Here is a 16601-nt window from a genome sequence, read left to right on the forward strand (position 1 = left end):
TCTGCAAATGCAGATTTTAAGGAGAACAGTGCATGAAGCACATTCCCTTCAGTAAGATGTCCCTTTACTAACCCCATTTGGAACACTTTCACAAGACATGCTGGTTTGAAGTGAATTAGGAATCAGATTGCCAGCATAGCAGAGCAATGGCAGCGTAAGAATTTGTCAATGGAGGAATACAGTAGCCAGAATCCAGTGATACACCACTAAGAAGAATCTGTTTGCAATTACCAAGTATAGCAGTAAGTTGACTAAGCATTTTTCTCTATGTCAATTATTAGATTATTTTTCTTCTTCTGAATTACGTCAGTGGAACTTGGACTATGCACAAAATCTTCCAGTATCCTAAGCGCCTAGGAGAGAATACAAATTGTGTATTTTAAAGGAATAAATTCAAATAAATTGTGCAAAAATCACAACAAAAAAGAACATACTAGATATAACCCTTATACCTCTTGAGTCTACAGAGTAGGAAACACTACAGTTTTGTCTTTCTACACCTCCCAAAAAATGATAATTCATTACAGTCTATAATAGGATATTGCATAAGCACTCCTCTTTCAGTAATTAGGGAACCATGTCTGATTCACACTTCCCAGGATCACATATCATTTCTACTTATCACTTCATTTTCTTCAACAAGGACTATGAAGTGTTATTTAAAAAACAGCAGTAATATTGTTCAACCGTTTCCTATGAAAGTGGAAGGAACAGGCAAGGGCCCAAACCCTACAGATATGCATAATATCGAGTAGTCCCCTGAGTTCATATAACTGCCTGTATTAATACTGTCCTTAATCTTGGAAATGACAGTCGCAAGAACACACAGAACCGGTAACTATTCTAAATACATTCATAGTACATAGATGGCTCTAAAAAGTCTGGGTGGTTTTGTTTGGGTTTTTTTATAAAGCTTTATGTTTCAGTGAGAAGAAAATAATCTGAAGAGCAACAGAAATACTTCTACATGAGTGTGATGACATATGTGTTGTTAAATGGGATAAGCCAAGCAGGGGAAGAAGTCAGCTCCAGCTACAGAAAAGCTACAGTGAACTATTTCCTTCCAACCAGTGTAACCAAGCAGTAACCAAGTCTGGATTCATTTATTCTTTCAAATCTAATCCTATTCAACTTAAATCACTCAATTAATCCCATTGACCTCATTTGACTCACGAAAAGAACACAGACAGGATTTGGTCATCAGTACTTTCAAACATACTCATAATTTTGGTGGATACATCTTTCAGAGCACATTGGGGTTATTCATCAATATTTTAACTGTATTTTTATAGTGAGACAGGATATATTTATGCTCATTATCAGTTTTTATATTTGCAAATAAATATATTGAGAGCTGTATAATCATGTTGGTCTACCAAGCTAAAGCTGTCAACAGAAAAAAAAATTGGCCTATAATCAAGATTATGTCTCAAGCCAATGGATACATCTATAAAATTAGGATATGATCAGCTAATTAGTAACTAGCTAAATTCCAGTTCCACTAGATCAAAGACTATGTGTTCTTTCTGAAGAAAGCGGTCAGACTGTTTCAACAAGAAATTTACATCTGTTCATTAAACCAGAAATCGTTTTGTTAAATGGTTTAATCTAACATTACACACTTTTCCTTCATCAAACTGAGTTTCAGGTGAAACTTTAGGAAGAGTTTACATTATTAGCCATATTCTAGTGCCTATAATACACTTCCACTTTTATTACTGAGATAGGACAAGCATATACAAAGGTAAAACTCATGTTGCCACACAGAGTTTAAGAATTGTACAAGGAAAAAGTTTAGCAAATGAAAAGCTATATTTCCTTTTTAGGGGATGGAGGGAGACAGGGGAAAGGGGGAGGTGTTGGGTTTTTTTTAAAGATGACAAAACACATTTTCTTCTTTTGGTTCTTTACATCCACACAAAAGAAAAAATGTGTACATACATACACATGTGTATATAGTCTTTGACAGGAGGCTAGCCTGTTGCAGTTTTCTGGAACTCAAGCTCGTATGACTACAACACCTGAGTTTTTAGTCCAGCTAAAAGGCTGCATGATTCCTAAGACAAAGGAGTCTCAACTTAGCTAAAACATGTGATGTGCTGGAAATAGTAGTTTTGTTTTAGAATTTAGAAGACGCCCTGAAAATGACAAAATGGGGTTTGCTACTATATAAAGGATTTAGAAGAATAACGAGTGTTCCTCAACCTATTATTTTACACGATCTTCATTTTCCTCTAGAGTTCTAAGGTATGCTTGTGAGATGACACAGAAGGCAGTAAGTAAAAGACAGGTCAGTTTACAGCAACTAACAATAACTGAAATTAATCAGATTCTCAGTCTCTTCTTCCAGTATTCTTTTGGAAATATTTATACAGTGGGAAAGCACTGTTAACATAAAAAATTCAACAGTACTTTTCATTTAAAATGGATGATAGAATAATTTTTCAGACTGATTTTCCTTCTGGGACATTATAAGACAATATATCTGGATGTCACGGTCCGACTCTCACACTGGAATAAAAAAGTTGGTTCAGGTTTGAGGTCCACCTCATAAGCATGTTTCCAATACTTTATACCCACTGGCTGAAGGTCAGTAATTTTGAATTGCAGTAAATGAACCCAACATGACTGTTACTCTAACTCTTGCTTAGTAGTATAGTCTTAAATTCTTTGTAATGTTTTTAAGTAGGAAGACAGCATCTGCCATAAGAGACCGTATCATTAACTTACGATATTTCGTATCCTGATTTAAGCATTGTCCAATGGCTATATTGACCCAAATGAAGCTGAAAAAAAAACCTAGTAGATTCAGTCAGTTGTACCTCAATATGAAGTGCAGGTAGGAGTCAGCAAAAGTGGGACACATTATTTGAATGTGTCCGGTGTAAGCAGAAGATTAGAGGGGTGTGGTTTAATGAAGTTTATTGATTTGAGAAGTATGAACAATAATTCAGGACATGAGTAAGAACTCACTTGATTGAAGCCTGAAAAAACTTTTTTTTAAAAATACATAAATAGCCTAGAACCTGCATTAATACTATCTAATCAGGTCTACACTTCCTTTACTAGAAAATAGGCCAGCATGATCTTACAAGACTATGAAAGACAGTAAATAATAGAAGGAAAATAGAAAGCAATGGCATTTCAGAATATTAGATCTTCCCCTCAAGAGATAGCTTGTGATGCAACAGAAAGTTATCAAATGTTAAGGATGTACACTCTTGCCCACACTTGGAATTGAATTGATTCCCTTGAATTTTCAAAATACAATAAATACTGACCGCTTTGTGCTAGGTAGAACTGGTAATCTGATAAACTCTCCAGGTCTGACTGGCTTGAAACAGAGGGCTTGCGAGGAGCAGTGCTTGTATTAGAAATCTCACATCTAATGGCAACTTTTCCACCTCAAGTACTCAGCAGATCTTAAATTGACAACTGAAAACCCTCTTACCCACAGCCTACTCTTCACACAACTGTCAGCACTACTCTTTCGCTAAGCCTTTTCATTTCCAGCAGTCCTCTCCTTAAGGTGATTTGACCATAGTTGCTTATGGCAGTTTTTAGTAGCACATTAGCATGTTAAAATACATTCTTCTATTTTAAATTCAAATCTTTGAATAAAGACACTCCTTTTTTAACTACGGCAGTTCCATTTGCATGGTGGACTGACATGAATAACAGTGATCAGGGAACACACATGGAACTCATGCAGATCCTTCCCCCTGCTTCATTGCTGATTTTGAGAAGACCCGAGTAGTTTTGTTGACTTACCTTTTGCTTCATTTTCCTTACCTATAGAAGAGGAGTATTATGCTAAGACAGACATTGAGACATAATTTGATAAAAATAAACTGTGAGGCAGGCAAACATTATCAGCAACAGAGGTCAGTGGAAGGATCAATATTTTTGTTAGAGTGCTGAAGTTCTGGAAGACACATTCATGCTCTTCTGTGAAGTATTTTCTTAACTTTGATCCCAGTGAGGTGCAAAAGGTAATCATTATTTATTATGAGCTATGTATACAACAAAACTACAAAATCTTTAATAATTTGGTGATTTGTTTTTGTTTCTGTATTTGTTTTTTAATCTTCAGTGATGATTGAATGGTTCAAGTGATTAGTAAACACGGCTTCTATCAGATAGCACTGTCTAGGTGTTACATTGTGCAGAGCAGCTGAGGAGATGCATAATCACGCTCAGTCTAGTTCCATTTCAGTAAGAGCAGCAAATTTCCACATTCTCTCTGACAAGTCTTTTCTTTTTCTAATGACTGTTGTAAGAAAAGTCTTATCCATGGATTATCTAACGGGAACAGAATTACTAAATGAAAATAATTCTAAAATAAATGTTGAAGATAGCACACAATATGACCAAATGGCTTCAAATGCACTTCTAAGTATAATAAAGTGTGCTACGAGCATAAATTCTACGGGACTTACAATCTGTATCTTGTATCTCCTCAGCCCAATAGGGTTCCTCAACAACTCTGGGTAGTCTATTCCATGGCTTAACTACTCTCTGGGTACATCTTGTTGCACTTAGAAGAGAGTCAAAAGCAGAAAAGTATACATAGGAATTCAGGGGTAACCAACTCCCCTCTTCCCCTCAAATTCAGCTCTGATTCTTTCTGTGAAAATACATGTCAGAGCTGAGAGTCACACATGTAAGCTATTGTCATCCATATGAACAAGGAAAAGAAGATGAAGGTAGAGAAAATTAATTACATTCTAGAATAGAGTAATGAAGTTATCGCCACAGAGAGGAGTAGTAGCATGTTTACAGAACAGAGAATTTAAAAGGTAGTAGAGAGAAGATGAAAGGAAACAAATCCTATGATAAAAACCAAAATTGATCATTTTCCTTCATTTCATTATTGGCTAGTCTCTAAAATGTTTACATGCAGCCTGAAAGTTGTAAATGTGTGAACTGAGCAAACAGTCCTGCAAAGATAGTATTTCCACATCTAGGGCAACACTAGTTTTACAACAATTCAAGACAGTCCCCAGATTACCTTCCAAAGGATGCACTTTCAGGAATGTCAGCAGGATCAACACTTATCACCTCCACATATTGAAAGGTATAGAAAATCCAGCTTATTCATGAATCTCTGATTTTTCTCTCTCTTCCTAAAATAATTTCTTTAGTTGTTACTCTGAAACATGCCAGTTTGAAACTGACAGTTTTCTCATATTCTAGATTCCAAACTACTGGTGATGTTGTCATGGACAGCAATCTTGTCTTTAAGGAAACTGATTTCTAAATGAACAAAGCTTTCTAATCCTCCATGCAGACTTATAAAAACTATTGCAACCAAGCACCCTGACAAGGGTATCATGGGGCATAACAAAATCTGAATGGGCTATGTTAGAAGTAATAACTGTTCTCTAGAGCATAATCAGGTTCTGTCTACTTTTTCATGTCTGGAGTGACTGTTAACATTACAAAGTCCTTCTGTATACTTAAAAGGTCACCTTAAAAACACTTATTACTATTGATATTTTGATAGAAAGTAATTGTCTTTATAGCAACTGATAAGATTAATATTTTGAGCTGAGCCAGGAGAAATAAAAGGAAAGAGGCACTAATGAACCTAATAAAGAGGTTCAGTCTAGAATGGTTGTTAATCTATATAACTAACTTCAGGGAAGAAACGTTTGGTGTCGATAAAGCATTTCCTTAGTAAATTACTACTGGCTCCAGTGTAAGACATTTACAGTAAACACCAAAAGTCTGCAAGGCATCTGTTCTATTCACAGTGGAAGAAGGAACTTTGCTCCATTAATAACTTTAAAAACATGCAATAACTAATTCATGATGGCAGTTCAAATCCCATCAGCAGCCTTCATTATTTGACCAAACTGAGTTCAAAGATAGAGCAAGTTTTAAAAAAACCTTGAAAGTTTAGAAGTACACTTTAAATTATCATAAAGAGGCTGTGTTATTCTTCTTTCCACTACATATAAAAAAGCTGTAGCTTTAAACTATGTGCAACAACATTATCCTAAGAATACATGCAAGATAAGAGTTAAAATGCGTATATAAAATCCTATATGATCTCAGATTCTGTTTTAGTGAAATTGTATGTTATATAGAGAGGGCATGTGTAATATACGTGTATGTATATATAATAAAATACTTGCTGGAATTTTAACATTTGACTTTACTAGAGATTTAGTGGGACTTCGCCTAAGGCAAATTTTTAATAGCAATAATAAAAAAATACTTAATGGTACTTAGGGTAAATAATGTGTGGTCACTATGTTTAAAAAAAGTAATACCAAACATCTGTGCTAGATTTCCACATGATAAAATCCCCATATTACCTACAGTTCTCCCAAAGTTATAGAGAAACCAATGTTTATTTAAAATTCTAGGAGAGACATGTGATAACCAATTTAAGAACTTTAAGGCAGTTTTTTTACAGGAATGTATATTTAGTGATCTTCATAATATTTAATTCTGAACATGAAGAATGCCGTAGTATGACATTATGGCTTCAAGACAGATTTTCAACCATTAACATACTTAAAGGGAGACTACAAAGCCCAAGAATGTCTTTTTTCTTACGTGTGTGTATTTGCAAAGACAACTTTGTTCTGAAAAGGTTACATTATTTCCTTATCAAAGCAAATACTATATCATTTTGTCTCAGAAAATATCAATAAAATACCTTTGAAAAATATTAACAGAAATATTTGAGTGAGGTTAGCTACAGACACAGGATTCAGTCTAACTCAGTGATACAAAATTGAGTGCAAGCTGGGCTGAAGTTCTCAGAAGCCACGGAAAAGAGCTCAACATCCTCTCCTCAATAGGCTGCATCTCCAAACCTTATGCAGAAACACCTGCTCACACTTTTTGCTATTCAGACGGAGTTTTATTTGCTCTTTCTTGCTTTGTGAATCAGCCACTAAGGAAACTTTTGTTACAACTATCACAAAGCTGGGAATCTAGCTATCCTTGTGAAAGCTTATTGCCTAGATTTTTAAATTTCTTAATACATGGAAAGAAATCTAATCCCATTTTTTGCATAGTTTATTTCCCATCATTTTAGTTAACCTTACCAACACTGACATTCTTGCTATTCCTGTGAAAGAGCAGGATTCCAACTTCAGCTAAAGTGTCCACTTCCTCCCATATAATAAGCCTCAAATTTGCCATTCCTAAGACCTTTAAGCACAAAACTTGAGTAAACCTATCATCACAAGTTTGCCTATGTGAAACAAAGTTTAAAGATGCAGGAGACTGCACATTGCAGAAAGGTACAATCTTTGAGGTCCAAGTAGTTAACACGCCAGTCAGTCCAAATCCGCTGAAAATAAAAAAAAAAATAAAAAATAAAAAATAAAAAAAAGAAATAATCAATGGCTTAAGAAAGAGAAATTTTTACATGATTCTTGGATATTCAGAAATTATTTTGAATCAAAACAGTAGGAAGTTAGTTTCTGGTAGCATGCATTCTTACGTGAAATGGGCAGAAAATGAGAAATTTCATAATTGACAAAGTGGTGGAGGCTGAAGGACAACAAGAAAAGTTATTTCTCTCTACCTAGTTAAATAAACATAGAAAAAATTACTAGCTAGACAAAAGCAGCTCTGGAATAACAAAACCTATCTCTTACTGCTCAATTCCTAGTATGATCAGTGCTCAGAGGGGTGCAGGTCAAGGAGATAGAATTGACAGTCATTGAAGACGTGGTTGTGTAAAAGAGGATGTCCTTAATTGCCAATGTTTCACGACCAGTTGCTTCAGTTTCTCTCACAGCGTGTTAGTTTAATCCTCTGGTTTGGTCAAAATTCCACCCACCAGTGATTATTAATAACAAAATCAATTTCTTCTGCTTCTCATCCAATAGCTTTCTAATCCACCATGTTCAGAGATCTAGAAGACTATGAATGAACAAGAGAGAAGATAGATTCCAGCTTTGGCATTGTTTTAAGGAACTAAGAAATGAACAGCATAAGGGAGAAAGATATGGTTGCATTAGCAGAAAACATTGTCAAAAGTTCAGCAAAATACATATAAGACTTGACCTTTCTCCAGCTAGGATTTAAAGGTAACAGGGTAGTACACAATTAGATTTCAAGAACTCAAAAACTTCAGACTGAAAATATTTTTAAACTAAATATCAACAGCATTGCTTATGAGAAGTCGATCTACATATGCTTTTTAACATAGTGTTGAGGCTGTAGAAAATCAGTAGTCTTCAGTTATTTTTTTCCACATTCAACCTCGTTTCCACCATGTTCAGATTTTTTTCCATAGGGAGCACTAAAAAAACTGGAGATTACAGAAAAATCTATCATTGTAAGGGTAAATCGACACATCAGAAAACTCTGTTCATTGAATAACTTAATTTGCTGCTACAAAGAAGTTTATCTTCCTTAACTTGTTTCAAGTGCAGTGACAGAAAGTCAAATAGCAAAACTAATTAAAAAACAGAAACAAGCGTTCAGATTTTGATCAAACAGTATGTAACACATGACAATATACTAGTTTCTCAGAAATATACTCAACACATGAGCTCTATACTCCGACCTGTAAAAATACAGAAAGCAGAATATTTTAGATGAAGTTCTAAAATGACAAATATTTTGTTAAAGATATAGAAAGATTAACACAATTTGAGTGACTACTAAATAATTCATGAACTTAATTAATTAAAAATGTATCCAAGTTCCAGTTTACTTTTAAAGCATTCTCAGGGAAAAAAAAAAAAAAAAAAAAAAAAAAAAAAAAAAAAAAAAATTCCAGTAAATCTGCAAGGTCATTTACACAGTTAGGATGAAAACTTACAAACACTAGTTAAAAAAATAAAAATATCAATCCATTGAGGAGACTACCGCAGAAAATTCAACACAGTAATTCCTGTTTTATCACATTGGAAAACTGTATTGTGCAGGATGAAGACTACACGCAGTGACATCAATTCAAACAAGCACTACAGAATAAACAAGGACTAACCAATCTACACATGAAGATCGAAAGTTGATCCATTTGGACATTTAACAAATAGAAAAAACTATACAGATATCTGATATTCCCTCAAAGTATGCAGATAACTTCCCATAACAAGACAGCGAAAGACAAAATTTGAACCTCAGAACATTTTCCAAGAGTCCACTTGAACAATCAAATCCAGACTCCTGGAAAAACAAGCAGGCATCTACTAAACATTTAGTTTCCAAAGAGTTCATACACCCTACACATCATACTTCCAAACTCCCTACAACAAACCCCAAATATGCAGAAAAAAAATTTAAAACCAACCAAAAAAAAACCCCACAACCAGCCAAAAAAAACCCACAACCAACACCAACCACAAATACCATGTGCAGCAGGAAGAGAGCTGGAGAGACAGACTTCACTCAAAGCCTTGAATTCTTATAATAGCAAGGAAATTGTTAGCCAAAAATCTCCAAATCTCTAGAGAGTTCCTGCCAATGCATGAGGGACAGATTCCAGGCAGTAAATCTTGTAAATTTTTTAACCTTCACCAGTTACCAAGGCATTATCAGCATGTCAGAATCAGAAACTCCAGTAAACCCCATTCTATACTTGCAGTACTCCACACAAAAGACAGTCTCTATATCTTCATATAAATTAAGGGAGAAACAATTTTTCTCCTGGCCCCTGAGGGGAACCTAAGGGGAACTATGAAACAAAACCAGTTCAGTATAAATATAGTAGAAACATGCACAGTCTGTAAGCAGCAATATAATCTCCTTTCAGCATTCCTTGGACTAATCAACAAATTGGATGTCCAAGGACTTTATTTGAAACTCTACATTTAGTGACTTTTTAAGCTCCATTTAGTTCTATTTCTCAACTACTGTGCTAACTAGAAACTTTCTTCAAATTTCCACTGTAAATTTATTCATGTCCAATACATACCCAAATTAGAATTCACAAACTTAAGTGATACTGGTGAAATACAAACAATAACATAACAAAACAAATAATAAATAGCAAATCATCCATCCTTGAAACAGACAGTATGTGCTACTCTGAGAATACCAGATCTAAATCCAGTAATTTGTCTGCTAGTTTATAGAATTTCTTCCACAGTCCTCCCTCTTCACAAACTCTATATCATTAATTCCTTATGCAACTCCTTTCAGGAACCATTGATTTTCAGACTTCATTAATGGGTGGCATCACTTTTTAATTAAAATTCTGCCTGTGAAAATATTGAGGATCCAGACCTTCACAAGACAACTTTACTGAAATGTATCATTGTGCCTTGTAAATTTTCAAGTTTCCAGGCTTCAGATGGGCCCCAGATACCACTGAGTCCTCCATATACATTCTAGGTTAGAGAAGATTAAAAAAAAAAAAAAAGAGAGGAGGAAAAAAAAACAACCACCACTCTAAAGTAGCCACAAGCTAAATATAAAAGAATTTGTCCATAGCAAAGAAAATATTTAGACAACATTCTGTAGATGTCAACAGCTGTTCTTAATCTCTAGCATTCATACGTTTAGTGATATACAGGAGCCAATAATAGTTTTCTGTGCTCTTGTATTAATTTTATTCATGCTTTGATCTGTCAGGCAAATTGGTGTTTTTACTAGACTGGAAGTTCAATCAGACTACCCTGTTGCCAGGTTTCTAAGGAAATAGACCTATTTATCCTGATTTCCCTTACTGTGGGTAGTTTGTACATGACCGCCCTGCAATTTTCGCCCTTCTTAGCAGGAAGCAACAGGGTGTTTCTGAGGAAGACTCACACTGTCTTGTTTGCCTGACACTAGTCATGATAGTGCTGATGGGTTGCTGGGATGTAGAAGGACAGATGGGCTTGACACCAGGCCAGATTTTCTTTCAGTTGTACTAATTCAATCATCCCAAATAAGCGTTCAACAAGTGATGTGGGCAGCTGGTGAACTGGGCTTGGGATCAAATTAAGGATCTCTCAAAGTACAATGCAGCCATCACCCCAGTGTTTTAATGTGGCAACATTATATGGTATATTTACCTAAAAAGTTGGAGTAGCACACATGAAAATATATTAAAAATGCACATAGGCAGAAGCCTTTGTTTATATGGAAGCAAAACATTTTAAAACACTCATTTCAAACAAGTGGTATAAAACTAAAAACAAAAGTAGCATGCACTCATGACTATTTAGTTTACAGCAGCAGAAGGTGTTACTTCCTTCTTCAGTAGTTCTAGTCTTCATTTGCCAAACACTGATTTGTCAAAATACAAAGAATACAGAAACTATGCAAAGCAACAGTGTCAGAGACAAGAAGCCCCAAATACAATTACTTTTCTTCCATAATTTCTTATACCTGCTTTCAAATGTTGTATAGTCCTGTTCTGTGTTTATTACAGATGTTAAACAAATGCATGTTATCTTTTTTATGAAAAAATGAGAGTAGAAAAAGAAAACTTAGATACTCTAAAGTATATTTTTAAAATTACAGCAAGTACTTCGACAATATCTTTTAAACAAATGAGTTTTTCATTACCTCTCTAAGATGCATGTTTTCCTTCTCCTTCTGATCTAAAATCACTTCTAAATGATTAACCTGAGATTCAGCCTCTGCCATCCTTCGAGTTCTCTCATTGTCATCTTCCATTCCTTTAGATGGTAAACCTTTACTTTGCAACATTTCCAGAAGCTTTTTTATCGATTCATCTCTGGCATTTAGTGTTTGCTTTTGTGTTTCAATCCTAAGCTCCATCTCTTCTAGTGTTTTTCTCAACAGGAAGAGCTCTTTAGCTTGTCTATCATGTTCTGCTTGAAGTCTTCGAAAATTCTCCTCTGTGAGCTCAATGGTAAAATGCTCAGCCCCTCGGTTTCCACTTTCTTGCTGGAGAAGGTGGTTAAGGTCTCTCTGGGTTCTAAGCTCATCTTGAAGTGCCTGGATTGTCATTTGCAGATGCTGCAATAAAGAAGAGAAAGAAAAAAAAGAGGGGTGTGGAAATCAATTTAGGATCTGAATGAAGGATTAGTCTTTGACTAAACTTCTGGTTTATGCTGTTACAAAAATTCATTAGAATCAATGATGAAAGTCTATCAAATGACCTCATAAAATAGCAAATGCATGTGACAATATTTGTAATGATATCTTTCAAGTGCTTTAAAAGAAAAGACAATAAACACACGCACAAAGTAGCGTGAGCTACAGATGAAATAAATAGCAAAGAAAGGCAGACCAACAAACCCAAAGACTAGGAATTGACACATCCATTAGTACAGTCAATATGTACCTACAAAGCTGAAAGACTCAGTATTCCATGTTTTCTAAATTACTTCATAGACTAAAGGTAATTCTGGCCTTCATCGTACTCAACAGTACTGTTGTTTATAAAGTCAAAGCACTCACTATAATTGAAGGGGGCTTTGGGGAGAGGCAGAGTTGTGGCTGATTGGTTTTGGTTTTGCTTTTGGCAACTAAAGCTATGAACATGTTTAGTAAACAGGATTACTGTATCTCTAACAAGCAAACAAAAAAACACAATAAGCACTACTGAATTTTGAAAAATAAATTGACTGCAAATAGTGGACAAACCTTTGTTCTCCTGGCATCCAAAAACTGAACAGCATGGTAAATGAAAAAATGAAGCAAAATCAACATAAATAAAGGTCAGATGCAAGCAAAGGAGATTCAACAGAAAGAACTGAATTCAACAAAAAGTACCTTCAACAGAAAAAAATAATTTTGAGTTATACAGAAAGGCAACAACTTCACAGCACTCAAATATATAAACCTAAACTATAGACAGACTTTACTCAATAGATGCGACAAAGAAAAGTATTATTCCCACAGTGAATAATAACATTCCTATTTTATCTTATTATTCTTTTACACTTTAAGGTTTTTCAAAACACAGTAACTTGTCCTAAAATATTTGTGCTGTGTCTGAGTACAGTAGTCTTTCTCTGTTCAAGAGCTAAATCTTGCACTCCTTATTCAACACAAATCAAAATCAAAAAGGATTTTGCCCATGTTAAGGTTGGAACACAGGTAATCATCCTAAGTTACTGTGGTTTATGATGTTCATTTCAAACTACACTTTTATCTGACAATTGGTTTTTCTTATTTTTTCCCTCTATTCACTGCCTACACAGCATACTTAATTTATAGAAATATGAATTCCTGAATAGTCACACAGTCCGTACCAGAAGACATAATTGCAGGAATTAGGGGAGTTAAATGCATGGCACCACTTTTTTGCATTAATGGGTACTCCACAACTCCACATTCTAAAAACAAAACAAAGCCCAAAAAAACTCCAAACAAACAGCAAAACATCATTTCATTTGATACTACCTTCATGTTTAGTCCAATTATATCTAAATCTGTCAATTTGTAACAATAATTTAAACTAAATGACAAATGCAAAACCTTAAGAAAATAACCTTTTGAAATCATGTCTTTTATCAGTTATTTCAAATGGAAAAAATTATCGCCAGTGGTAGAATTCTGTACAGTTAGATGCTTTGAATCTGTTCTATTGTTAAATAGTAGTGTTTTCACAGGTGTTCACATCTTAATTCTCTTAATATTTGCATCTTATTAGGCATACAATCAGTTAAGAGCATACAAGTGTAGGTTACTTATTTACAGCCCTGCTATCATTTAACGGTAATTCTTAACTTTTCTTAATCTCATATTCTTTTTAATTATTTACATAAAAGCTCCCAATAAACATAAAACTCTAGACGTCGCAATTTTCCCTGCTTTAAATCTACTAATATACCCCAAGATGGACAGGTTTAGGACAGAAATTCAGTGCATAAATCCAAATCAAATTTTCAAATAGTACAGAAATTATATTCAATGATTATCATGAATGAGTGAATTAACAAAGACATGGGAAGGCAATAACAGAGAGGGACAGATGCTGCAAAGTAAACAGAATCAAAACCATTTCTTTTTAAATGCTTTTTCACTACGTTAACACATAGGGACATAATTTTTGTAATTACCTTAACCAGTCAATACAGCAGTTTTGCAATGATTCCATACTAAATGGCACCTTGCATCAGAGAATACAGACTTACTGTATTCTCTAATCCTTTGTAGGTTTGTAACATTAAAAGTTGGACGAGAATAGATGCTTGAAATTACTGAATTCAAAATAATTCAGTTTTTACTAAATAGATTGCAAGTTTCCTCTATGCAAGAAAATATAATTTTCTTCACTAGTATTAGAGCAGAAACATGGATGAATCATGGTTTAAGAGTCTTAAAAAAAGGAAAAAGAAAACCAGAAACCACCTTCACATTACATTCTTCAATATATGACTATTGAGATGGAAAAGGCAAGGGAGAAGGTAAAAGTAACATTTCACGTTTTTTAAAAGTAAATTATCAGAAAAAAATATGACAGAATACATTGGAATATCCCCATTCTCATCTTTGAGAACATTCTAGCTTACTTGATGATGTTGCAAGTTACTTTAATATTACACTCAATAGTTTCAGTGGCATGACTTGTAAGAGATTTTTATTTTTTTTTAAAGTATTTAAGCACTCATAATACAAGTTTCTATCTTGAAGTTCAAGGAACAGATTTTTTTCTGTTCAGGTTTTGTGTTATTACTGGTTGGGGGTGAAAGGTGGGGTGCCACTTAAATCCCAGCTTCTGACAGAAAGCAATTATGCAGGAGACTCACAGTCTCCGTTTACAAAAACACATTTTTATTCAAGATCTTCAAAGGAAACTATGAGAGTGTTGCAAATGTGACAAAAATTAAAAAGACCACAATCAAATAAAAGAAAATTTATATAAATTTTTCATTCAATCTTATAATTTAGGTAAACATCATCTTTTTTATGACTTCAGACTTGGAATCATATAACTGACCTATCTGACGCATCTTTACTTGTTTTTCTGGTGGATGAAAAGCTGAACATGAGCCAACAACATTCACTAGCAGCCCAGAAGGCCTTAAAAACCCACAAGTACTTAAAGGAAGCCTACAGAGGGTGGAAGAAAGGACAGGTAGCCTGGGAGGAATGCAGAGAAATTATCCAAGCAGCCAGGGATCAGGTTAGAAAAGCTATCACCTCCTTGGTGGAGGGAGGGGGTTAACAAGAGCGTCTGCCGCCTGTTTTAAGAGCCGGCCCAGCCTTAAACGGTGACAACAACCCAGCTAACTAAACATACATATTATCAAATTAGGGTTATTGTAAGAATATTCACAGAAAACAGCATTGACTACTCATATAAAACTCATATCCCTACTTCATTCAGAAAGAAATACACATTTATGACATACTACGCTCCACTTAGCATACAGTAAAAAAGATATGGTCAAAAGTAAAAGTAGCAGGCTACCTGTGATTAAATCAGTTTCCAAGACAGTATCAACTGTCTATGCACTGAGACACCGGGAACTGCAGATGTACGTGACTCCCAGCTTCATTCAGCACAATGGCAAAATCTCCCTTTGACTCATACCTGGCAGGTTTTCAGGTAGAAATGTGTTCATACAGAATGACAGTCCTTCAACAGCAACATTATTGAGTATTACACAAATTACAAACTAGCAAATGTACTTTTTTTTTTTTTTTAATTTACTATTAGCTGGCTTTTGCTATATAGATTATGCAAGAAAGAGATGGTATTTTTAAAAAGGAAAAAAAAAGGAAGACCCTGGGAACTATAGTTTCAGCTCGGTGCTCAGCAGGATCATGGAAAAGATCCTCTTGGAAACTATGCTAAGGCACAGAAAAGAAAGATTAGGGAAAACATGGGCCCTCTCTGGAAAGCAACAGAAGACCTGGTTACCCAGGACATGGAGAAGGCTGAGGTACTCAACGACTTTCTTCCCTCAGTCTTCACTGGCAAGCGTTCCAGCCACACCACCCAAGTCGCAGAAGGCCAAAGCAGGGACTGGGAGAATGAAGAACTAGTCACTGTAGGAGAAGATCAGGTTTGAGACCATCTAAGGAACCTGAAGGTGCACAAGTCCGTGGGACCTAATGAGATGTGTCTGTGGGTCCTGAGGAAACTGGCAGATCCATCATATTTGAGCAGGTGTGGCACTCCCGTGAAGTTGCATATAGATTATGCAAGAAAGAGATGGTATTTTTAAAAAGGAAAAAAAAAGGAAGACCCTGGGAACTATAGTTTCAGCTCGGTGCTCAGCAGGATCATGGAAAAGATCCTCTTGGAAACTATGCTAAGGCACATGGACAGTAAGGAGGTAATTGGTGACAGCCAACATGGCTTCACTAAGGGAAAATCATGCCTTACAAATCTGGTGGCCTTCTACAATGGGGTTAAAGCGTTGGTGAATAAGGGAAGAGCAACTGACATCATCTACCTGGATGTGTGCAAAGCATTTGACACTCTCCGGCATGACATCCTTGTCTCTATATTGGAGAGACATGGATCTGACAGATGGACCACTCAGTGGAATTGGTCGGATAGCTGCACTCAAAGAGTTGTGGTGTTGCGGTCAATGGCTCAATGTCCAAGTTGTTGCGGTCAACGGCTCCACGTCCAAGTGGAGACCAGTGAAGAATGGCATTCCTCAGACTTGGTATTGAGACCAGCGCTGTTTAACGTCTTTGTCAGTGACATGGGCAGTGGGATTGAGTGCACCCTCAGCAAGTCTGCCGACACATACAAGCTG

The 16601-nt window shown here is 35.4% G+C and overlaps 1 protein-coding gene across 1 annotated transcript in view; it reads right to left on the reverse strand.

The window, feature by feature from the left end:
- The window catches only part of ERC2 (ELKS/RAB6-interacting/CAST family member 2), a gene marked incomplete at its 3' end in the record, with an annotated part of 125395 nt that overhangs the window by 51748 nt on the left and 57046 nt on the right, over nt 1-16601 (reverse strand). Inside the window, exons 2-3 of the mRNA XM_009709311.1 lie at nt 12523-12546; nt 11476-11892 (exon numbers count right to left, since the gene is read on the reverse strand). Coding sequence (XP_009707613.1) covers nt 11476-11892; nt 12523-12546 — 441 coding nt within the window. The remainder of the gene's footprint in view (nt 1-11475; nt 11893-12522; nt 12547-16601) is intronic.

Source organism: Cariama cristata, unplaced genomic scaffold (assembly GCF_000690535.1).
Source record: "Cariama cristata isolate BGI_N322 unplaced genomic scaffold, ASM69053v1 scaffold691, whole genome shotgun sequence".
In the NCBI taxonomy this organism is placed as follows: domain Eukaryota; kingdom Metazoa; phylum Chordata; class Aves; order Cariamiformes; family Cariamidae; genus Cariama; species Cariama cristata.